Genomic DNA, 25,226 nt, shown 5'->3' on the forward strand with positions numbered 1-25,226 from the left:
CTAGCCTCCTAGACGTGCCAACATTTTGCTAGCAGTTGATGTTTTGTGTATCCACTTTCATTACAATGCTACTTTGTTTTATTCATCTTCTGTATGATGATTATTGTAATAAATGTGATTTGAAGGCTTTGTTGCATTTTATCGACTAATCTTACATGAGAGATTTTTTTTCTAGGGTGTTGGTAGAGGATCGTGGGGGTAGGCTTATATTTCTTTTGCCATGGTGGGAACTTTATGCTACAATGATCTGAGATTGTAAAATTTACACCATCATTACCATGGAAGCCCTACATTATCCTGGCATGATTGGTTGCTCTTCATGACACCTCCAGTCTTGGCAACCCCAGACCTTCATTATTATACCACAACTCTGGTTATCCTCTCTAACCGTTACTGGTGATGCTTTGTAAGAGCGAGGTACACAGCAATAATACTGTAAGCAATGACTGCAGTCAGTGGAGAGACTGGTGCGACCCTTGACCATATGGCTAAGGCTACAGGTACTGAAAATCTTGTGCTCCACATTATATAGTGTCGCCATTGTATGGACTATGACATAATGTGTGTGGGGCTGATCACCTGTGGTGTAGTCCCAGGGACCTTCCCAAAATGTGGAGCTGTGTACACTTCATGATGCCCACTCTGTCTCACAATACCACACTAAGAAAGGCACGAATACTCTGTGCTGCTGTGAAGATGTTCAAATATTTGTAATGCAAAAGGAACCTGAAGAATCGTATAATACAGAATATGAATTGTTAGTGAAAAGGGTATTGTTCCTTACAAAAGCATGTGCACCTATTTCACCTCACATATAGGCAGATACATTTTATTAATTTTCTGTACTTTTGGCTCATTAGGACACAATGATCAGTGACTCCAACTTAAAGGGGTTGTCCCATCTGGAACATTTAGTGCATGTTGATAGTGGAGAGAGATCACAGTGCGCATGCGCAGTGTCCTCTCCATTCACTGCTATGGGACTTGCGTAACTAGCCAAATGAACGTGTTAGGCTATTTTCAGAGTCTCACACCAGTGAGTGGAGAGCCAGCTGGCCACCCTCCATTCACCACTGAGACTCCCTGCTATTTTCAGAAGTACCATAGCGGTGAATGGAGGGTGACCCTGCTTGTACAGTTTGCTATTCCTTTAGGGCCTGTTCTGGTAATAAGTGCAGGCGTCATCTCTGGGACACTCTACTATCAGACATTTATGACATCCTAGCATATGCCTTAAATGTCCCAGGTGGAATACTCCTTTAGGGACACTGTTTATAGGAGTCTGAGGTAATCTGAAATCCTCTTCTTGTCTCACTAAAGGCTCAGGCTGCTGCTCTGCCTCCATGCTTCAAACTGTTGATACCACGGAATGGTGGTCATGTGGACTCCATGCCTTGACTGTTCAGAGCTGATTTGTGTGCATCACCCACTGCCTGTCACATACATGTACAGAGTTCATCCTGACCCTATATCACCCACTGCCTGTCACATACCCGTACACAGAGTGGCTTATGGTCCTATATCACCACTGCCTGCCACATACATGTACAGAGCTGATCCTGACCCTATATCGCTCATTGCCTGTCACATACATGTACAGAGCTGATCTTGACCCTATATCACCCACTGCCTGTCACATACATGAACAGAACTAATCCTGAGCCTGTATCACCCACTGCATGTCACATACATGTACACAGAGTGGCTTATGGTCCTATAATAACCCACTACCTGTCACATACATGGGCAGGACTGATCCTGACCCTATATCACCCACTGCCTGTCACATACATGTACACAGAGTGGCTTATGGTCCTATATCACTCACTGTCACATATATGTACACAGCGCTGATCATTTGTCTTCCACTACCTTTCGCATACATGGAGAGAACTGTCCCTGATGATGGCATACATGTGTATAGACTGGACGGCCACTTTATTAGAAACAAGTCCTTTCTTGATTGGAGCTTCCTTGTAAGACCTTGGAGTGCAGCATACAATCAAGTGAGCACGTTTTCCATGGGACAGTTTCAGTGGAAATCCACATTAGAATGGGAAAATTGAGTGACTTTGAACAGGGCATGGTCATTTGTGCCACTTATGGGGTTTTCTTATCCAGTGGTGTAGAATATACTGAGAATTATTAGATTGAGGAAGAACATCCAGCGAAAGAGGATTCTGTGGACGTAAACAACATGTCAACAAAAGGGCTCAGAGAAGGATGTCAAGAACCACAGACAGGCGGTGCAGTCAAGCAAAGTGCAGCCAAATACTATGCTGTTGCTCCAACTTACATGTCTGAATACAAATCTGGTCATTCCTTAGCATGGATGGACTGTAACTCAGACGACCAGCTTGAGTGCCATTGCTGAAGGAAAACAGAAAGTTAAAGGGAACCTGTCACCTCCAACAAACATCCCAAGCTGGCAGCAGTACCTTAGAGTAGCCCGCAGCGTGTTTGTAACGATCATTTTCTTCCTGCAGGCGCAGAAGCTGTAAAAGCGTTCTTTAATCCCCTGCCGGCGCGCTTCTCTAGTCAGGCTTGAAGTCACGGAGGCAGCGGCCTCCTTGCTTCAAGTCACGGTAACCACGCCCCCTTCGCTGTGATTGACATCGCTTATGCACGACAGTTCAGCTGGCTTTGCCAAACTGCCGGCTGTCAGTCACAGGAAGGGGGTGTGGTTACCGTGACTTGAAGCAAGGACGCTGCTGCCTCCGTGACTTCAATCCTGACTAGAGAAGTGCGCCGGCAGGGGATTAAAGAACGCTTTTACAGCTTTTGCTTCATCTGCCTGCAGGAAGAAAATGATCGTTTCAAACATGCTGCGGGCTACGCTCAGGTAGTGCTGCCGGCTTGGGATGTTTTAAGGAGGTGACAGGTTCCCTTCGGCAAAAGACTCCAGTTGGCAAAAGAATGCAAAACTGGATCAGTGAGCAGTGGAAAACATCAGATTTCTGTTGCACCATGCTTAAGGGAGAGTCTAAATTTGACGAAAGCAACATGAATTGATGACTCCTTTCTGTCAGGTGGCAATAGCTCAGGCTGGTGGATGTGGATGGGTCCTCTCATACCAGTGGAAGGATGTTTGAATGGTAGGACTTACCTAAGCATTGCGGCCGGCCAAGTTCATGGCAGCTGTTTACCATATGGGAGAAGGACACTTTCAGCAGGCCACAAGGGTCGTTAGTTCCAAGAACATGACAGCAACATTTCCTTGCTTCCCTGGCCTTTACAGTCCCCAGATCCTAATCTGGGACAAGTTCAGAGCATACCAGTTTCTCCATCTATTATGTGGCAACTGTGAGAAGCTATCTGTCCTCATGGGCTAATATTCATTCAGAACCATTTCAACAACCAAGTGGAATCGATGTCATCACAAATTACTGCGGTTCTGAAGGCCAAAAGAGATCCAATGTGCCACTAGATGGGTGTCTCAAATACAGCAAGTTGTCAGTGTATAACTGCTGCTCTTCAGAGTAGATCAGCAGATGTGGTTTAGGACGGTGCAAGGTTTGTGTTGGTTTAGGGTTCTATTTTTTATTGCAAGGAAGTGAATGAATCTCAGGTTAGTGGTTGATTTAGAGTCTGTTGAACAGGAAATGCTAGAGAAGGAAGGCAAGCTGATACACAGCCTCGCACCAGACCTGCCTGAACACAGTTCTCACACAACGCCCAGCCCCAGTGCTGACTTTATACTGTTGGTACACAACACCCAGCCCCAGTGCTGATCCTATCCTGCACCCAGCACCTGTACTTCCTACACTGCTCAGACACCCAGACACAGTACTGATCCTGTACTGAACTCAGCCCTTATACTGATCCTACAATTCTCACATACTGCACCTAGCCTGTAGAATGATCCTTCACTGTTCATACACTGTATAGTGTGATCTTGCTGACATACTGCACCCCACCTACCAGTTCTATACCGCTCTTATACAAAGCACAGGCTGTGTATTAGTTACATACTGCACTCAGTCCCTGTTCTGCTCTCAAACTACCACGTCACAACCCATTAGTCCTGGCACTATATTCTATGATTACGTCACACACTTTGAACTTTTAGCACTGCCCTCTTTCTTCAGTATGGGTTATGCCCTGCCCCATGCTTGCTGGGAACCTTAGTGACTGCGCCCGGTTCTAAACTGGTACCTGGCACACCCTTTTCCTATTTCAACCTTGTGGTGAGTGAGAAGGTCGCTGGTCATGATGCTATGGGGAGAAGCAGGTAAGTAGAGCCCAATTGCTCACCTTAGAATTGCTGGAACGAGGCCGGTTTTGATGCCCAATGTTTATTAGCTGTGATTTCGAGCTGCCCCTTCCTTCTGAGTAATGTTATAACCATTGGTGTCACGGTGGATGTGACGATAGACTTCATCACTTTGTGTTTATCTCTATTACTCAGCACCTAAAAGGGTGGGAGGTGGGGGGATCGCTGATCGCAAACAGGAACCCCCCCACTCTTCCTGTACTCCATACACTTGTTATGTCTCCACAAATGCACAGAGAACAGGAAGGAGCAGGACGGACGATGGAGCAGATGAGGAAGGCTCTGTGGTATGTCCGCACAGTAACCAAGTCTTTCCTTCCAGGGATGTAGTAGATTGTTCGAGACAAGTATCCTGGGAATGGCTTCCTCTGCCCTGTCTGGAAGAATGTCCTGCATTTCCACAAGACCGGAGGCTTGGATATAATTCCCGATCTGCACCATTGGTGTGTATCTGTGTGTATAGCGTGGTCTCTTATAGATGATATGTACTTGGCTCCAGTACTTTGGATGTTTGAGTCACCTGGCTGCACGACTTCTTCTTCCAGTTCCCCAACTTCTGTATCTGGGTAATTGCAGTTTAGCTTGGAACATATATTTACATAAATCGGTTGTTCTACAGATACCATGTACTGCTCCATGTAATTCAACACATCCTGTACTGACTCCTGGGTAAACGTTGCTGGCTCGTGTTGACAGCTTTTGAGATCTGTTGTCTTTAGCTTAGGAGCAGTTTTGGTACTGTGTGTTACCTGCCTTGTGTGCCCCCTCCTGTTGAATTTCAGCTATGTCAGATATGTATACAGGTCTGCTCTCGTACCATCTCCTGTCATACTCAGCTCTATAATGTAGAACATTGTAACTACCCCCCTAATAATCATCTCTATTACTTCTCACCTTTGTAGATAAACACTAGCCGTCAGGATGCAGACTGCAGGAACTTTGGACAAGGACTATGTTCTGGTGGAGCATGGATTTGAATACACAGCTAAGGATGGCAGTATTATCTCTATAAAGCCGCATGAGCGCTACATTCTCCTGAAGAGGACCAATGAGCACTGGTGGCAGGTCTGTCGAGACCACAAGTCCAAGCCTTTCTATATCCCTGCAAAGTATGTCAAGGTTCTATCCTCCATTGGCCAGGGCTCCTATGGGACTGACATTTCATGGGGGAGATCTGAGGATCTCCCAGAATATTCACCTTGTACTCAGTACAGCTATTCATTTGTGGCAGTCGAGCCACACAACACAGTTACTATCCCTCAGCTATCTTCTGGTGCCCAAGAAGGAGCAGCATTGTCCAGTCAACATTTGGTGAACACTGCCAGTACAGGCAATGTCCATCTGCAGAGTTTGGTCGCAACAGGATCGTCTCGATCTTTACTTGACCTATCACAACTGTGTCACAACACAACGATGGAGCAGAGAACGTCACAGGGCAGTATCAATACTGACCACAAGCTGGGCCCACTGAGAACCTTCCATAACTCTAAGAAAGTCCTGGATCCCTTAAAGCGCATCAGCCTCATGTGCCCCCCGGACTTGCCACCCAGAATTAGAACCTCACAGTCTCTCAATGATCTGCAGCTTATAAAGTCTGTGCAGCCCTGCTCTGATCAATCACCCCTCAATAGAGGCAAGATATCAGAAAATCAGCTACTCTTTGAGAAACTGACTATCCAGCAGAGCAATGTGGTCGTCTCCGAAACACCGGAAAAGGTAATTCCATGGTGAAGGGGGCAACAATGTGCTTATGGCAGTTGGAGGTGGTCCTAAGTAAAATGAAGGTAACATGTAAGACAACAGTTAGTGACTTGCCTAGTGCTGGTAAGGGTTAACATGATTAGATAATGGTCTTTCTGTGAGTCGCCTTATACATGGCGGTAACAGTCATGGTGGTCTGTTGTCTTTATAATGAAGAGGTGCATGAATATTGTCGTATTGTCGAAAGAGTGTTGAGAGTTATGGTTACAGAGTGTTGAGAGTTATGGTTACAGAGTGTGGCCCCTGGGGCCCATTGTGCCAATCTTCTACTGTAGAGGAGTTTTCCTTTCTGCTGATGCAATCTTTATGTCCCTTCCCCTTAAAACAGAACATTCCCCTGATTGTCAAGTGTTTCTGAACATGACCTCTGATGAGAATGAGTTGAGGATTCACTAGTAATCTTCGTCTATAGCCCTCACACTACAGAATCCGCCATGTTAATTTCTTCTCTCACAGTAAAGATCTAAGACGTAGCACTCCATAGTGTCTGTATATGTGAATGTATCATGTATGTAATGTAATACAGGGCACAGGTCAGTGTGCTTGTATGTATTATGTATGTAATGCAATACAGGACAAGGCTTGGTGTACTTGTATATATCATGTATGTAATGTAATACAGGGCACAGGTCAGTGTGCTTGTATATATCATGTATGTAATGTAATACAGGACACAGGTTGGTGTGCTTGTATATATCATGTATGTAATGTAATACAGGACACAGGTTGGTGTGCTTGTATGTGTCATGTTTGAAATGTAATGCAGGGCACAGGCTGGTGTATGTATCATGTATGTAATAAAATACAGGGCGCAGGCTGGTGTGTGTATGTATCATGTATGTAATGTAATACAGGGCACATGCTGGTGTGTGTATGTATCATGTATGTAATGTAATACAGGGCACATGCTGGTGTGTGTATGTATCATGTAGATAATTTAATACAGGGCACATGCTGGTGTGTGTATATATCATGCATGTAATGTAATACAGGGCACATGGTGTGTGTATGTATATATCATGCATGTAATGTAATACAGGGCACATGCTGGTGTGTGTATAAATCATGCATGTAATGTAATACAGGGCACATGGTGTGTGTATGTATCATGTACATAATGTAATACAGGGCACATGCTGGTGTGTGTATGTATCATGTACATAATGTAATACAGGGCACATGCTGGTGTGTGTATGTATCATGTACATAATGTAATACAGGGCACATGCTGGTGTGTGTATGTATCATGTACATAATGTAATACAGGGCACATGGTGTGTGTATGTATCATGTACATAATGTAATACAGGGCACATGCTGGTGTGTGTATGTATCATGTACATAATGTAATACAGGGCACATGCTGGTGTGTGTATGTATCATGCAGGTTATGTTATATAGGACACATGCTGGTGTGCTTGTATGTATCATGTACATAATGTAATACAGGGCACATGCTGGTGTATGTATCATGCATGTAATGTAATGCAGGGCACATGCTGGTGTGTGTATGTATCATGTACATAATGTAATACAGGGCACATGCTGGTGTGTGTATGTATCATGTACATAATGTAATACAGGGCACATGCTGGTGTGTGTATGTATCATGTACATAATGTAATACAGGGCACATGCTGGTGTGTGTATGTATCATGCAGGTTATGTTATATAGGACACAGGCCAGTGTGCTTGTATGTATCATGTAGATAATGTAATACAGGGCACAGGTTGCATGTAGGTAATGTAATACGCATGTATCATGTATGTAATGTAATACAGATCACATTTAATCAAGCCATGTCCACACAATCCTCAAAAATATTAGCCGTCATCACTTCACATTCACACAGTAATTACTCACATTATGCACAATTGCGGCTCTTGGGATATTCACAGGCACCAGCACCACTGGATAAACACACCAGCCCAAGAAGTCTATCACATCGTATCTACCACATCAAGTAAGCCAATATGTCTGCTAGATGATCATCTCATCTCCATGTAAAAACCTACAACATTATACTGCACTACATCCCATCAATCTTCATATCATAGAATTACATACAATGTATAATATCCACAGTCGGGTTCACCCAAAGTGACCATGTAAACATGTGCGTCATCTGCAGTGCTCTCAGGAACTAGCGTTCATGGCACTAAACGTCACCGATACCTAGTAGTACCATCAAGTGGTTGTCATTTAAATGCACATACAGTTTATAGTATCAACAGCCCGCCCGGTTTACCCTAAGTTACCTTACATGAGGCATCTATAATGCTTTCCAACATTAGCATTCCCCAGTTCCGAGCACCATAAAGTGATATCATCAGGTCACATACAATTAACCACCCATCGCAACAAATTCAACCATTAGTTTGCACTCATGTGACTCATAGGTCATATTTGAAGGAGGAACCTCCAGGAACGACTATCACAAATGCTAATTAATCAAAAAAAATGGCATGTAAAAGCCAACTGCTGGGTTACGCGTTCTATATACAACTCTAGTAAGACTAGGTTCATGTATCTAATACGGCGCCTCACTCCATCCAAAAACAGCTGGAACTGTGACTATATAAAAATAAGCAGTCTTGAAAGGTAACAATCCACGCCATAGAGCACCAGCCCAAAGGTTGGCATCTGCAGCATCGCCATCATGGCCATATAAGCTAGATAGGACATGTGACGTCAGTAAATACCAACCATGTGGGATCTATCCTATTTCCCTACACATATGGCTGGCCCTACCCCAAATAATGAACATAATAAAACATGACACCTTTATTAAACCTCACCTATACCCAATCGGACTATGCATAAAGGAAAAAAAATGTAATTAATTATAATCTAAATTTAAGGAGCTATTGTATCTAATTTCCGGACCCAGTACATTGTCGATCACTTGGTATCTTAATTGCCACACAGTATGATCTGCTTCAATAAAATGTCTAGGGACCGGTTAATCAATCTTTTTGCATCCTTATTAAAAGGATATTTTGTCCTCATTGAAGAGAATTTTGGGTAGGAATTTTTTTTTATTTAAAGGACCAGTTTTATGAACAGTTCCAGGGAACCACAATGGAGGCCAATGTGACCCCCACGTATGCAAATTTATTTATGCAAGACCTGGAGGAGTCATTTATGTATCGCAGCGAGTTATTTGTGCATTGCGGTACATAGGCAACGTCCTTTACTTTTTGGAAGGGTGACATAGTGTCTTTGAAGAGGTTTCTAAACTAATTCAATTCTTTTCATCGTACTTTTAAATTCACTATGGTGCAGTCTGAGAGTTTTTTGGATACATTGGTTTATGTTCAAAATGGGAAACTATTAACAGATTTGTAACGGATCTCCTGGCACCCCGACTGGGTACCTCCGTTGATGGATGCTCCTAGTGCTTCCTTAGGGATCCAAGCACTCTACTTGACACCGTAATCACTGCCAACCCCACGAACTGCCGCAGCTTGGTTGAGGTCTCGCCGTCTTCCACCCACCCTAGGCCCAAGACAAGGATCCAACTTTCAGTGGGTAGAACCGTGTTGTAATCCCAGGGGAGTATAATACCGATAGAAATCCCCAGAGTAAATATAGCTGTTCTCCCACACATGAGATGACACTCTATGTTGAGGGTAAAACAGGAACTCCCTTTATTGAAGATCAACTCAGTATATATACAGTTCAAGAAGTCTAACAACATAACGCAATCAACCATGAAAAACATGCAAACAGACATCTTCACCCCCTCCATAATAAGTGAATAGGGATAGAGGAGACACATGTGATGGGATTATCTCCTGAGTGTATCATAGGGTGATCTACTCATCTAAGAGTCGGCTGCTCCTAGAGTCAGCTATCTTAATCCCATCACTAACACAATCAGTGGGAGTCTCAGTGCAGAGTTAACCCTTTTTGTGTTGCTGAATCCACACCATGCCTTTTTAATGGGCAATAGGAAATATGTGGCATATAAATTACACACATAAATCAGGGTTCATAGTTCCTTGTAACCCCAAAAGGTCTCCATAGTTCTGGGTCCATAGTCTGTAGGAAGGAGCTGGCCCTCAGGCTTCTCCAGCAGCCCCAGTGACGGTTCAGTCCGTCACAAGATTTATTTACAAAGGCGATCAATAGAAATTCATTATTGATGTATGATAGTTCTCACCCAAGAACTGCAGTGAGGTCTCTACCCAGGAGTCAGCTACAGAGGGTAAAACGTATAGTTACGGATCTGGTCAGGAGTGAAATTTGACAGGAAGAGATGCTTGAGAAATTCTGATTAAGGGGATATCTAAAATTGGAGATGAAACAACAGGTGTTGGTTGTAAAGAACAAGAAATCTTGTAAAAAAAACAAACAAATAGGATATTATTTGTATCAACATCTGGTATACATAGTGAATCAATCTCCAAGAGATTGAAGAAATATTGGACCATAGTTAGGGATGCCCACCCCAAGATTAGGGAGTTTCACGAGCCACCTACAGTATGATGGTATATCGTAGACTAAGATTGATCACAGACAATCAGAGTAAAGCTAATACTGTAGGTAGGGGGTTGACCCAACTATTTTTGCCTGACCCAAAGTGTGGTACGTTCCCTTGCCTCTCGTGTTAGCAATAGTGTAATTAACCCGCATTTAAAGATTGCACTTTAAAAGATTTAACCCGCATTTAAAGATTGTCTTGTGAGTGCAGCGGGCGCCAAAACTCGGGGCTAATGTATGTGTCAAATGTGAATATGGCATCTGGAAGGTCAAAACCCGGAAGCACATGCTCCCGACCATGCACCAGCTCCACGTAGCGAGGATTGGGGGAGCCACATGGTGTGTGCAGCAGCCTTGGTCGTCCTGAATGATCCGAGGCTGCTGCACATTAGTTCCTATGGAGCCCCTGCTGCACATAGAGTCTATCAGAGAAGCAATCTAATGATTTCTTGTTCAACTTCCCTAGGAGAACTATTAAAAAGTGTAAAAAAAAGAATAAAAAAAATATATATAAAAATTCAAATCACTCCCTTTCCCCAAAATAAAAATAAAAATGCATAAACAATTAAAAAAATAAACATCATGGGCATCACCACATGCGAAAACACCCGTACTATTAAAATATAAAAATAATTAGCCCATAGGGCTGGCAAACAGTGAAACGGAACAGAAAGTCAAAATGGCTGATTTGCTGTTTTTTGGTCCCTTCCCCTACCACAAAAAAATCACAAAAAAGTTATTAAAAAGTCATACACACTCCAAAATGCTATCATTAAAAAGTACAGAAATCGCCCAGCCAAAAAATTAGCCCTCACACAGCCTGTTAAAAATAGTATAGGACAAAATAAATCGGCAATTAGGACCAAAAAAATTGATCATCCAGTTTCTAGGCATTTCATTAAAGCAAGTCATATGTGGCAATTGAGATATCAAGTGATTGATAGTGTATCGCCTCTGAGACAAGGGGGGAGTTTGGGAAACATTATTTTAAGAAGGAAGAGATGTTATGGATCTGTTTGTAGTAACACTAGTGTGCCCTAAAAGCAGGATTACTGAATTTACAGTCCTGAGGTCCATTCTAGGTCCCCAGGGCTGTACTGAAGAGGACGTACCCAGCCTCTGATCAGATCACTGGGACCCAGTCAGAGGAGAAAATCCACTTTGATCATGCTGCAGTCATAGACTGTGGTCTGGGAAGATAGCAATGACTATGTAGGGGGGCCTATGCGTGTGATTAGCTGCTTGAGCATGACTGCTCCATTCTATTCCCTGCTTGTTTCTGGGACCACAAGCTGATGGTTTTGTTGGGCAGCTCTAAATGGAGGGTTTCTGTCTCTGGTAGCAGGGTCAAAGGGTGAAGAGAATACACCCCCCCCCCCCCCCTTCAGGATAAGGAGCCACCGTGTACAGGTGGAGCAGTTCTGTGTTGTGTGATCCCCATGTGTCACAGATTTTCCTTCCTCCCGGAGACCATTGTCTTCTTCCTTACAGATGTCAGGATCAGTCACTTCCCCTCTGAAGAGAAGGAGAGTTCCTGCAATTCTTCAGAAGCCCAAGATCCAGAGAAGTTGTCCTCTAACACGTCAAAAAAGATCCGGACTGACCAGTTTTTTGACCTTAAGAACTTAGATCTTTTTTTGTTTTGTTTAGTTTTTGGGTAAATATATAGTTGGTTTTAGTTTACATGGTTTTTTTTAGTATAAAGGAATTCATTCAAAAGGAAAATCCATTTCCTTTTTTACAGCATTCACCATTACAATTAATAGAGGGCATAGCTTTATGGTGAATGTACTTACTGTAGGACAAGGGTGGTGAAATATAATATGTATATGTGTAATGCGTTTTCCTAAATTTAATTAACTAAAAGTGATTTCTTAAAAAAGAATTATTTTTGTATTTTTTTGCACTGCAACATAATTTTTTTGAACATTTAACATTATGTAGTCCCCATAGGGGACTTAACTATTTTTTTTAAACATAATAGTATGTCCTGTTTTTAAAACAGTGCCTGGGCATTTGCTAGGGCATAACTAAAGTGTGACCTAACAGAGACCCTGACCAGACAGCCCTTGTTAATACAGGGCTGTCTCAATTACCCAGTAAGCCCCAGTGATCACGTTGCTGGGGCTGACAGGGACAGGACAAAGGGAGTCCCCTCCGTCCATAGCGGTGGCATTACTGCAGTAAATGATCAGGATCATGGTTTTCTGCAATCATCTGAAACTGACCTTAATGGGGCACATTTACTATAGTATTTGCGCCTGTTTTTTGACTATATTATTTGCGCCTGCTTAGTTTTAATTTTATTAGTCACATCTACTACTGAAATTGCACCTGTTTTGGAGGCTTTTGCGCCTCATTTAACTATTTAAAGTTTCAGACTCAGGGTCCATTCACACGTCTGTATAAATGGGTCCACATCCGTTCCCACAATTTTGCGGAACAGGTGCGGACCCATTCATTTCAATGGGGCCGGAAAAGATGCGGAGAGCGCACATTGTGCTGTCTGCATACGTAGTTCCGTTCCACAGCCCCGCAGAAAAAATATAGAGCAGGTCCTATTCTTGTCCACATCCACGGACCAAGAATAGGCATTTCTATCACAGGGCCAGCAATGTGCAGTCCACAAAATGTGGAACGCACATTTGCCGGTGTCCGTGTTTTGCGGATCTGCAATTTGTGGTCCGCAAAACACTTGCAGACCCTAATTCTGGAGTTTCTAGCGACTTTTTAAAATCTATTTATGTAGGTGCACCTATTTTATGCATGAATTAGGTGCAAAAACAGTCTAATTTGTACTCCACTCCAGGGCAGTCTTATTTTTATACACAGTTTTGAGTGGCAAAGTGCGACTTTTTTGCATTAAAAGTCACACTTTCAGGGAGACGTCCGACTTTTCACTAGCACAGATGCGACTAAGCGGAATTAAATTAGACCAGTCTAAGTGAATATGAAGCCGTCTAAGGCCTCTTTCACATGAACTATACGGATTGTGTCAGGATCTGTTCAGGAAAAAACTGATAGTTTTGCACGCAGGTTCGGTCAGTTTTCTCTGCATTTGCGTTCAACGTTGTTGCAATTGTTGTTGCAATTAGTTTTGATTGTGTGAGCGTGATCCTCTGTTCTGGACTTACAGGAGCGCACGGCATTGTCATGATTTATAATGCTATGTGCCTCTGCCTGATCTTATTGCTACAGAATCATAGTGACAACTTTATGTCAGTATAAGGGCTCGTTCACACGAACGTGTGAAGCCCGTGCCCATGCTGTGGACCGCAAATTGCGGTCCGCAATGCACAGGCACCATCCGTGGGGCAGCCGCATGGGGATCGTGGACTCATTCTCTTGAATGGGTCCGCGATCCTTCCGTTCCGCAAAAAGATAGAGCATGTTCTATCTTTTTGCGGTGCGGAGGCACGGAACGGAACCCCAGGAAGCACTCCGTAGTGCTTCCGTGGTGTTCCGTTCCGCGCTTCCATTCCGCATCTCCGGATTTGCGGACCCATTGAAGTGAATGGGTCAGCACACGTTCGTGTGAACGAGCCCTAATCTGTCTCCCGCCTCTCCCTGTTAAGAAAGTGTCAAGGGCGGTGTAGAAATGCCACTTGCGGCAAAATTTTTATTTTTTTTTTAACATCAGTTTCTGGCGTAGGGGGTCATAATTAATGACCCCCATTATGTGTGATATTGTCAGCTGAGCTGCAGTATCTAAACCTAACATGTGAAACCATCTGTCATTTTTGGAGAATATTATATCACAGATAAGCCACTCGTCAGATTATGAGGATACCATATTAGATAAAATAAGCATCCATTATATGAATGTGTTTTCAAGTCACATGTTCTTAGTCATACTGTTTGCTGCAGCGTTAGGTAGTCTCCACCAGGTGGCATTGCCTGACTTCATCAGTATATTGTCTATGGGAGGTGGCTACGTGCTGGAATTCTTGGCAGCTGTGACATCATCAATCATTTACTAAAACCGGATTTTTAAGCCCCTGTGCTCTTCTGTAGGTGACAACTAATTTATGATGAGGTGCAGACCTTATCATAAATTTGACGCACCTCCGGCAGTCCAAGTACCTGGAGTAAGAAGTATTCCCCAACTGGAGTAGTTTTTACTCTGCTTTTACGCCTGTTTCCAGGCGTAAAAGTCAGTTAATGTGTCGGGCCTGATGTTCTGTCCTGGCTCCTGACACTCCCAAGTTTTGCGGCCTTACAAAGTTCACAAAAAGGGAGTTTGCAACTTTTTTACACCTAAAACAGTCATAGTGCAATTTGTAAAATGACCCGCAATGAAGTGGATCACAGTTGACTTTCAGGGAGAACCTTTAAAGGGGTTATCCAGGAATTTATATTGATGACGTATCCTCTGGATAGATCATCAGTATCAGATCTGCTGGAGTCCCGGGACCCCCGCCTATCAGCTGTTAGAAGAGGCCGTTGCACCATGAGCGCCATGGTCTCTCTTGCTAGGCCATGTGACTGTACATCGGTCACAGCTCAGTAGGGTGGCCACTCAGTTCACCATCAAAAGCCGGACACTCTAACCATGCCGGTTGACTCAGCTAAGCCATGCTTCTGACTCCACTAGGCCACACCCCTGCTGCCGAAAAAAATAAAAAAACTACTCGAAGAACGTCGGGTGTGAGCTGCAGGTGGGCAATAGGGAGCATCAGTTTGTGCGTGCAGCTCACGCTCAGACAGCACATTGCTGTTGTCTGAGCGTGAGCTACTGAAAAGGAGGACATTCCTGCATCCGTCCAGGCCCTGTGCCAGACGGAAGACAGGGAGTCAGATAACCGGACTGTCCGGCCTAAAACTGGACATCTGCCCACCCTACAGCTCAGCCCCATTCCGGTCAATGGACCTAAGTTGCAATACCAAGCACAGCCACTATACGATGTACGGCGCTGTCCTTGGAAAACTGCCAGGAGCCGGCTGTGCTCTGAAACAGCTGATTGGCAGGGATGCTAGGGCTCAAACTCGTGCAAATGTGATAATGATGACCTATCCTGAGGATGGGTCATCATTATCAATTCCTGGATAACCACTTTTAATTCTGCACTTGTCTGCAATAGTCTCCTGATGAGACTATATTAACATAATTCTTGCACGGCCTCACACAAAGCAGATGAACAGAACTATGCAAACCCTTGAGTGGAGTAAAAATTGGATTGTTTTGCACCTAATTCATGTGTAAAAAAGGCACCTACATAAAAAGGCCAAAAAAGATGCAAAAAATAACCACCAGAATTAGTCTATAACTGAAAATTGTCCAACAAGGAGCAAATGCCTCCAAAACAGGCGCATTTTCATTAGCAAATGCACCTAAAAAATTTGCCTAAAATAGGAAAAATTAGACTAAAACAAGTGCAAAACACTATAATAAATGACCACAACACTGTTCATACAGGAAAGACTCCCAATTAGGGCTCATGCACAGAAACGTGCCCCGTGCCCATGCTGCAGACTGCAAATTGCAGTCCGCAATGCACGGGCAACATTTGTTTACCCACCATTTGCAGATGTGATCCGCAAAATTCAGTCCGCACCTAAAAAAAAAATAGAACAAATAGAACATGTTCTATTTTTTAGCGGTGTGGAAGCACGGACTAAAATCCCACAGAAGCGCTTCTTAGTGCTTCCATGGGCTGCCGCATCGTTCCATATTTTGCAGATTGCAGACCCATTCAATTCAATGTGTCCACATCCATGATACGAAGTGCACACGGTTGGTGCCCATATATTGCGGACCTGCTGTTTGCAGGCTGCAATACTGGCACGGGCGACACACATTCGTCTGTATGAACCCCAAAGTCTGAATGGCATCAGAGAGAAGAGAATAGCCCTCACGAGGCTGGAAAATGTGAGAGCTGGTGATAGGAAGATGTAACGGTAGTAGAACAGTCAGAAGTTTACTTTTTCACATGGGTTATTTGATTCCTCAAGTTCCCCTGTCTAATTTTGCTCTGGAAAGCATAGAAAGCTCTTAGGGCTCATTCACATGACCATGTCCGCTTTTGCGGACCACAAATTGTGGATCCGCAAAACACGAAGACCAGCCCATAATAGAACTGTGTTATCTTTGTCCATAATGTCATATATTTTTGCAGATACCACGGAACGGACATACAGATGCAGACAGCACACAGTGTGCTGTCCGCATTTTTTGTGAAGCCATTGAAGTGAATGGTTCCGCATCCGAACCTGCAAAAAATGAGGATCGGATGCGGACCAAAAATACGTTTGTGTGCATGAGCCCTTAGTGTGAGTGAATATATAATAGAGGATGTCGTTTCTGCAGATTAGTAATCAGCACTCTATAGGTCTGCAGAACATTAACTCTCAATTTACCTATGTATAACATATACAGGATGGCCCATGAAAAAGTAACTTGTCTCCAGCGATAGTTTTCACGGAGCCATAGATTATAATGGGAGTGATGGATGCGTGAACATGGACAAAATACTCAAAACACGGACCCACGGACTGTGCTAAAACACTCATGTGTGAATACAAACATTAAAATGAATGGGGACGTGTGCTGTCCGTGCAGAACATGTACAGCACACTTCCGAAGGAACACTGACGTGTGAATGAGGCCTTAGGCCTCATGCACACGACCGTTGTTAGGTTCCGCATCCGAGCTGCCATTTTGGCGGCTCGGATGCGGACCCATTCACTTCAATGGGGCTGCAAAAGATGCGGACAGCACTCAGTGTTCTGTCCGCATCCGTGGCTCCGTTCCGCGGCCCCGCTAAAAAAATATAACATGTCCTATTCTTGTCCGCGCTTTGCGGACAAGAATAGGCATTTATATTGCCGGCGTCCGTTCCGTTCCGCAAATTGCGGAAGGCAACACGGGCGGCTTCCGTTTTTTGCGGATCCGCGGTTTGCGGACCGCAAAAAACGGCACGGCCATGTGCATGAGGCCTTAGGCTGAGTTCACATCACTGTCAGGAGAGCAGAAAAATAAAGAAAAAACTGATCTGTTATTTTGAGCATCAGTTATGATCAGTTTCTGTCAGTTCCATCAGAAATCTGTTATTTTTGATGGAGAAAAAGTCCTGCATGCAGGACTTTTTCTCCCTGGTCAAAAATAACTGATCTCTGACGGAACTGACAGAAACTGATCATAACTGATGCTCAAAAAAAGACATCAGTTATTTTTAGTGCAAACTGAGGCTACTTTCACACTAAAGTTTTTTCCTGGATCCGGGTTCAGCAAAAACGCTTCCTTTACTGATAATACAACCATCTGCATCTGTTATGAACGGATCCGGTTGTATTATCTTTAACATTCCCAAGACGGATCCGTCATGAACTCAATTAAAAGTCAATGGGGGACGGATCCATTTTCTATTGTGGCAGAGAAAACCCGTCCCCATTGCCTTGCATTGTGGGTCATGACGGATCCGTTTTGCCCCACATCCCAGGACGGAAAGCAAACCGCAGCATGCTGCGGTTTTCTCTCCGGTATGAGATTGGAACAGAATGCATTTTGGAGCATTCTGTTCTGTTCAGTTACGTTTTGTCCACATTGACAATGAATATGAACAAAACGGAAGCGTTTTTTTCCAGTATTGAGACCCTATGACAGATCTCAATACCGGAAAATATTAACGCTAGTGTGAAAGTAGCCTGAGGCTAACTGAGCATAACTGATGCTCAAAATAACTGATCCATTCTTTAGTTTTTTTTCTGTTCTTCTGACGGATCAAAAGAAAGGAAAGCTAAACGGTGGTGTGAACTGATAGTTTCACATCTCTGGCATTGTGATTCGACAGCCAGTTCCAACAGAATTTTGCCGGATAGTGGCCGGATCTCTGCCGGACCCCATTATAGTTAATGAGCCGGCGGGCACTCCGGTTGCATCTGGTTCCGGAGAATTCAGTCAGTCTGTTCTAAGCCGGAACAGCCTGTCAGAATTGCTGCCAGAGATGTGAAACCTAGCATTGTGATTAGAGATGAGCGAATTTCATATTTTGAAATTCGTTCACGCTTCGTTTGGTGGTAAAAGCAGAATTGCGTTATGGATTACGTTACCACAGACCATAACGCAATTCTATGACGGAATGCATAACGGAATGCCTTTAGAGGCACTCCGTTATTCATTCCATCATAACAGAAGTCTATGGGCTGCAAAACGGATCCGTCCCGTTTCCGTTTTGCAGGGGAGTCCTCTCCTGCATAATGGAAACTGGACGGATCCGTTAGGCAGGCCATAGGCTTCTATTCTGATGGAATGAATAACGGAGTGCCTCTAAAGGCATTCCGTTATGCATTCCATCATAGAATTGCGTTATGGTCTGTGGTAACGGAATCCATAACGCAATTCTGCTTTTACCACCAAACGAAGCGTAAACTAATTTCATAACATGAAATTCGCTCATCTCTAATTGTGATCTCTCTGGGGCCGGCATTGCCAGAAGCCACAGCTTTAAACTATAATGGGGATCAGTGGAGATCCAGCCGCAATTCAGCTAGACGCAAACCGCTGCGCGCATGCAGGACTTTTTTATCCGTCTAAAGTAATAGTTCTTAGATGGAAATGGCTAAAACAGATGCCAAATGTGCATAAATGAGCATAACGGATGCTTAAAATACAGGATCCGTTTTTTATTTTTATGTACTGACGGATCAGAAGAGTTTTAAGTGTCACTTACCAACTGATTTTGTGCATATTTTGGAGGCATTTGCACCTGTTGCAGCTAATTTGAGTTTTAAGACTAATTCAGAAGTTTTCAAACTTTTGCATTTATTTTCTGACCTATTTATGTAGATGTGCCTTATTTTGCCCCTGATTTAGTCGTAAAAACAGTTTAATTTCTACTGGCTTGGCGTACTTTTCTGCATCTGTTTTGAGTGGTGAATTGCGCCAAATTTTGCCTACTGTGATGGAGACGTGTGCCTAATTTCAGCTCACTTGCGCCACATTTTCATGCACATTAGACCAGTGTAAATGAATATTAACCTGTCTTACAAGAAAACATCCACTAGATGTCAGACTTCGTGAAAACTCAAATCCGACAGTATATTCTAACACAGAGGCGTTCCCATAGTGATGGGGACGCTTCTAGTTAGAATATACTACGAACTGTGTACATGACTGCCCCCTGCTGGCAGCACCCGATCTCTTACAGGGGGCTGTGATCCGCACAATTAACCCCTCAGGTGCTGTACCTGAGGTGTTAATTGTGCATATCATAGCCCCCTATAAGAGATCAGGGGCTGCCAGGCAGCAAGGGGCAGACCCCCCTCCCTCCCCAGTTTGAATATCATTGGTGGCCAGTGTGCGGCCCCCCCCCTTTGTAATATCATTGGTGGCCAGTGTGTGGCCTCCCCCGCCCCCCCCTATTGTAATATCATCGGTGGCCAGTGTGCGGCCCCCCCTCTATTGTATTAATATCATTGGTGGCCAGTGTGCGGCCTCCCCTCCCCCCCCCGATCATTGGTGGCAGCGGTGATTCCGATCAGAGTCCCAGTTTAATCGCTCTGGGGCTCCGATCGGTAACCATGGCAACCAGGACGCTACTGCAGGCCTGGTTGCCATGGTTACTTAGCAATATTACAATATTACAAGCATCATACTTACCTGCTGGCTGCTGCGATGTCTGTGTCCGACCGGGAGCTCCTCCTACTGGTAAGTGACAGGTCTGTGCGGTGCATTGCTTAATGATCTGTCACTTACTAGTAGGAGGAGCTCCCGGCCGGACACAGACAGCGCATTAGCCAGCAGGTAAGTATAATGCTTCTAATATTGTAATATTGCTAAGTAACCATGGCAACCAGGCCTGCAGTAGCATCCTGGTTGCCATGGTTACCGATCGGAGCCCCAGAGCGATTAAACTGGGACTCCGATCGGAATCTCCGCTGCCACCAATGATCGGGGGGGGGGGGAGAGGGGAGGCCGCACACTGGCCACCAATGATAATACAATAGAGGGGGGGAGGGGGGCTGACGGAGGCCGCACACTGGCCACCAATGAAATTACAATAGAGGGGGAGGGGGGCCGACGGAGGCTGCACACTGGCCACCAATGATATTACATTAGAGGGGGGGCGGGGAGGCCGCACACTGGCCACCAATGATATTCAAACTGGGGAGGGAGGGGGGTCTGCCCCCTGCTGCCTGGCAGCCCCTGATCTCTTACAGGGGGCTATGATATGTACAATTAACCCCTTCAGGTGCGGCACCTAAAGGGTTAATTGTGCTGATCACAGCCCCCTGTAAAAGATCGGGTGCTGCCAGGCAGCAGGGGGCAGTCATGTACACAGTTTGTAGTATATTCTAACTAGAAGCGTCCCCATTACTATGGGAACGCCTCTGTGTTAGAATATACTGTCGGATCTGAGTTTCACGATGTAACTCAAATCCGATGGTATATTCTAACATAGAGGCGTTCCCATGGTGATGGGGACGCTTCAAGTTAAAATATACCATATACCATCGGATTGGAGAAAACTCTGATCCTATGGTATATTAACTCCTGACTTTACATTGAAAGTCAATGGGGGATGGATCCATTTGAAATTGCACCATATTGTGTCAACGTCAAACAAATCTGTCCCCATTGACTTGCATTGTAATTCAGGACGGATCCGTTTGGCTCCGCACGGCCAGGTGGACACCAAAACGACTTTTTTTTCATGTCCGTGGATCCTCCAAAAATCAAGGAAGACCCACGGACGAAAAAACGGTCACGGACCAACGGAACCCCGTTTTGCGGACCGTGAAAAAATACGGTCGTGTGCATGAGGCCTTACAAAAAAAAAAAATTATTAACCCCTTAAAGACCGGGCCTATTTTTATTTTTCCATTCACATAGCTATATGAGGGCTTATTTTTGGTAGGGCAAGATGCATTTTTTTATGCCATCATTTAATTTACCATGTCTTGTGTTAGAAAACAGGAAAAAAATTCTTTGTGTGGCAAAATTGAAAAAAAAAACAGAATACATAGTAACATAGTTTATAAGGCCGAAAAAAGACATTTATCCATCCAGTTCGGCCTGTTATCCTGCAAGTTGATCCAGAGGAAGGCAAAAAAAAACTGTGAGGTAGAAGCCAATTTTCCCCACTTAAGGGGAAAAAATTCCTTCCCGACTCCAATCAGGCAATCAGAATGACTCCCTGGATCAATGACCCATCTCTAGTAGCTATAGCCTGAAATATTATTACACTCCAAAAATACATCCAGGCCCCTCTTGAACTCTGTTAGTGAACTCACCATCACCACCTCCTCAGGCAGAGTGGTTGAGTGCAGTAAAAAAAATAATCAAAAAGTCTTCTGTACCCTAAAATCATACCAATGGAAAAGGTCACCTCATGCTGCGCAAAAACAGTTGTTTTGGCCACGCCTAATGTTTTTGCTATCTTTTTTGCTATCGTTTCATTTCAAATCCATTGTGGTGGTGTATAGAGCCAAAAATGTTAGAATTGTGTCGATGTCCCAATATTTATGGATCTGACTGTATATACATCATTTGCCCCCTCACAGTAATAATGGCCAGATATGTGCCTTCTTCACAGCAGTAATGCTCACACGTGCCCCCTCACAGTAATAATGGCCAGATATGTGCCCTCTTCACAGCGGTAATGTTCACACATGCCCCTCACAGTGTTTGCATTTCTTTCTAGCAAAGCTACCTGGTTCTGGCCCGCAAAATTTATACCAAGTCTAGTGCGGCCCTCAGACAAAAAAATGGTTGGGCACCACTGTTCTACAGGATCATTAATAAATATATTGAAAAAAATATGCCCAATACTGACCCATATGGTACCCCACTAGTGACAATGACCCAATGTGAGTGTGCACCATTAGTAACCACCCTCTGTTTTCTATCACTGTGCCAGTTACTTACCCACATACAGACATTTTCTCCCAGTCCAAGCATTCCCATTTTATATACTAACCTTTTATGCGGTACAGTGTCAAATGCTTTGGAGAAGTCCAGATATACGACATCCATTGATTCGCCGCTTTGAAGTCTAGAACTTACCTCCTCATAGAAACTGAATAAATTAGTTTGACATGACCGATCCCTCATGAAGCCATGCTGATATGGCGTTATTTGCTTATTTTCATTGAGGCACTCCAAGATAGCATCTCTTAGAAAGCCTTCAAACATTTTACCCAAGACAGATGTTAAACTTAACGGCCTATAGTTTTTTGGGCTCTATTCCCTTTTTGAATATTGGCACCACATTTGCTATGAGCCAATCCTGTGGAACACTCCCTGTCAGTCCTTAAATATCATAAATAAGGGTCTGGCTATGACATTACTTAATTCTCTGTGTATGCCATCTGGTCCTGGCGATTTGTCTATTTTTTTTTTTTTTTTATAGCGTTTATTTAACACTTTTGCATTTAGTACAACAATCCCAAAGGGAAAACAATTCTTCATGACACAATCACTCCATAAGCAAGTCCATCATTAATATATTTCCTGACAGTAAAAGACATAAATGTGACTTTAATACAAAGCATCACTGTCATCACTAAAGTTCGTCTAAAACTCACTCAATCCTCATTCACACTCTCATACACACACTTGGGTAGTACAGTCTCCACCGCCGATAATCCTCAAGTCGTACCTTCAGCCTGGACCCATAGGCCCCAGATTTTGTCAAATCGATCAGGCACTCCCCTTGCTTCATATGTCAATTTGTACATCTGAAGGTCTTTATTTATAAGGTGCACCCATTGGTCCACTGTAGGACACTTGGGTGGTTTCCAGTTCAACAGTATATTCTTCCTCCCATAGAACATCAACAGTCGTAACAATATTCCATTGTATTTGGAAGGAGTCACCTCAGAAACTAACCCTAATATACATACTACCGGGCCACAAATCCCTGGGAGCCCCAACTTAATGTTAATAAAGTTGCATATTCCCTTCCAGTATACCTGCATTATCGGGCAGAGCCAAACCATATGAAAAAAGGAGCCCCTAGCCTCTCCACATCTGTCACATCCCGGATTCGGTATTTGTCGCATCTGATAAAGACGCATCGGGGTCAAGTACACTCTATGCATCCATTTAGCTTGAATGAGCTGATCCCTAGCACTTATAACAGATGTCCTCCACCTCAGACGCCACTCCTCCAAATGAGAATCTTCCAACTCCGGGATATCCTCTGACCATTTAACAAAAGATCGCCTAATAGGAGACTCTTGCATCTTAACAATTTCAGCATAAAAGGAAGAAATTGGTTTGTACGGGTGTTTCCTCCTGGCTACTGATTCTAGTGGACCGCACTCTAAGTTTAGGGTCAGGGATTTAAACTGTTTTTCACAGGCATGTCTCAATTGGAGGAAGCGGTAAAAGCTCGTCTGGGGCAGCAGGAACTCTGAACGCAGGCTCTCAAAAGAGCGGAAGATCCCTTCATGGAACAATTGTGTTAGATGCTTAAGGCCCTTCCTAGGCCAGAATTCAAAATCTAAAAGGTGTAAGAGCTCGGGAAGGTGCTTATTGCGCCACAGTGGGGTGTATGGGGACCAGGTATCACCTGCCTGATTCTCGGTATGTATCTCATAGAAACATAGAAACATAGAATGTGTCGGCAGATAAGAACCATTTGGCCCATCTAGTCTGCCCAATATATCTGAATACTATGGATAGCCACTGGCCCTATCTTATATGAAGGATAGCCATATGCCTATCCCATGCACGCTTAAACCCCTTCACTGTATTTGCAGCTACCACTTCTGCAGGAAGGCTATTCCATGCATCCACTACTCTCTCAGTAAAGTAATACTTCCTTATATTACTTTTAAACCTTTGCCCCTCTAATTTAAAACTGTGTCCTCTTGTGGTAGTTTTTCTTCTTTTAAATATGCTCTCCTCCTTTACCGAGTTGATTCCCTTTATGTATTTAAAAGTTTCTATCATATCCCCTCTGTCTCTTCTTTCTTCCAAGCTATACATGTTAAGGTCCTTTAACCTTTCCTGGTAAGTTTTATCCTGCAATCCATGTACTAGTTTAGTAGCTCTTCTCTGAACTCTCTCTAGAGTATCTATATCCTTCTGGAGATATGGCCTCCAGTACTGCGCACAATACTCCAAGTGAGGTCTCACCAGGCTTCTGTACAGCGGCATAAGCACTTCACTCTTTCTACTGCTTATACCTCTCCCTATACATCCAAGCATTCTGCTGGCATTTCGTGCTGCCCTGTTACATTGTCTTCCCACCTTTAAGTCTTCTGAAATAATTACTCCTAAATCCCTTTCCTCAGATACTGAGGTCAGGACTGTGTCAAATATTCTATATTCTGCCCTTGGGTTTTTACGCCCTAGGTGCATTATCTTGCACTTATCCACATTAAATTTCAGTTGCCAGAGTTCTGACCATTCTTCTAGTTTTCCTAAATCCTTTTCCATTTGGCGTTTCCCTCCAGGAACATCAACCCTGTTACATATCTTTGTGTCATCAGCAAAAAGACACACCTTCCCATCAAGGCCTTTTGCAATATCACTTATGAAGATATTAAACAAAATTGGTCCCAGTACAGATCCCTGTGGAACCCCACTGGTAACATGACCTTGTTTTGAATGTTCTCCATTGACTACAACCCTCTGTTGTCTGTCACTCAGCCACTGCCTAATCCACTCAACAATATGGGAGTCCATGCTCAATGACTGCAGTTTATTGATAAGTCTTCTATGTGGGACAGTGTCAAAAGCCTTACTAAAATCTAGAT

General features: G+C 43.8%; 1 protein-coding gene across 4 annotated transcripts in view; it reads left to right on the plus strand.

The window, feature by feature from the left end:
* Positions 1-3,739: 3,739 nt before the first annotated feature.
* Positions 3,740-25,226, plus strand: part of ARHGAP27 (Rho GTPase activating protein 27) — a 115,858-nt gene continuing 94,371 nt past the window's right edge. The window contains exons 1-3 of one of the 4 annotated variants that reach the window (XM_040435005.1): positions 3,740-4,231; positions 4,596-4,716; positions 5,176-5,989. In XM_040435005.1, the coding sequence (XP_040290939.1) occupies positions 5,195-5,989 (795 nt within the window). In that variant the 5' untranslated portion in view covers positions 3,740-4,231; positions 4,596-4,716; positions 5,176-5,194. Of the gene's footprint in view, positions 4,232-4,472; positions 4,561-4,595; positions 4,717-4,937; positions 5,077-5,175; positions 5,990-25,226 lie in introns of those variants that run through there. The other 3 variants (XM_040435006.1, XM_040435008.1, XM_040435007.1) reach the window with 3 other exon arrangements.

The sequence above is a fragment of the Bufo bufo genome, chromosome 6, assembly GCF_905171765.1.
Source record: "Bufo bufo chromosome 6, aBufBuf1.1, whole genome shotgun sequence".
In the NCBI taxonomy this organism is placed as follows: domain Eukaryota; kingdom Metazoa; phylum Chordata; class Amphibia; order Anura; family Bufonidae; genus Bufo; species Bufo bufo.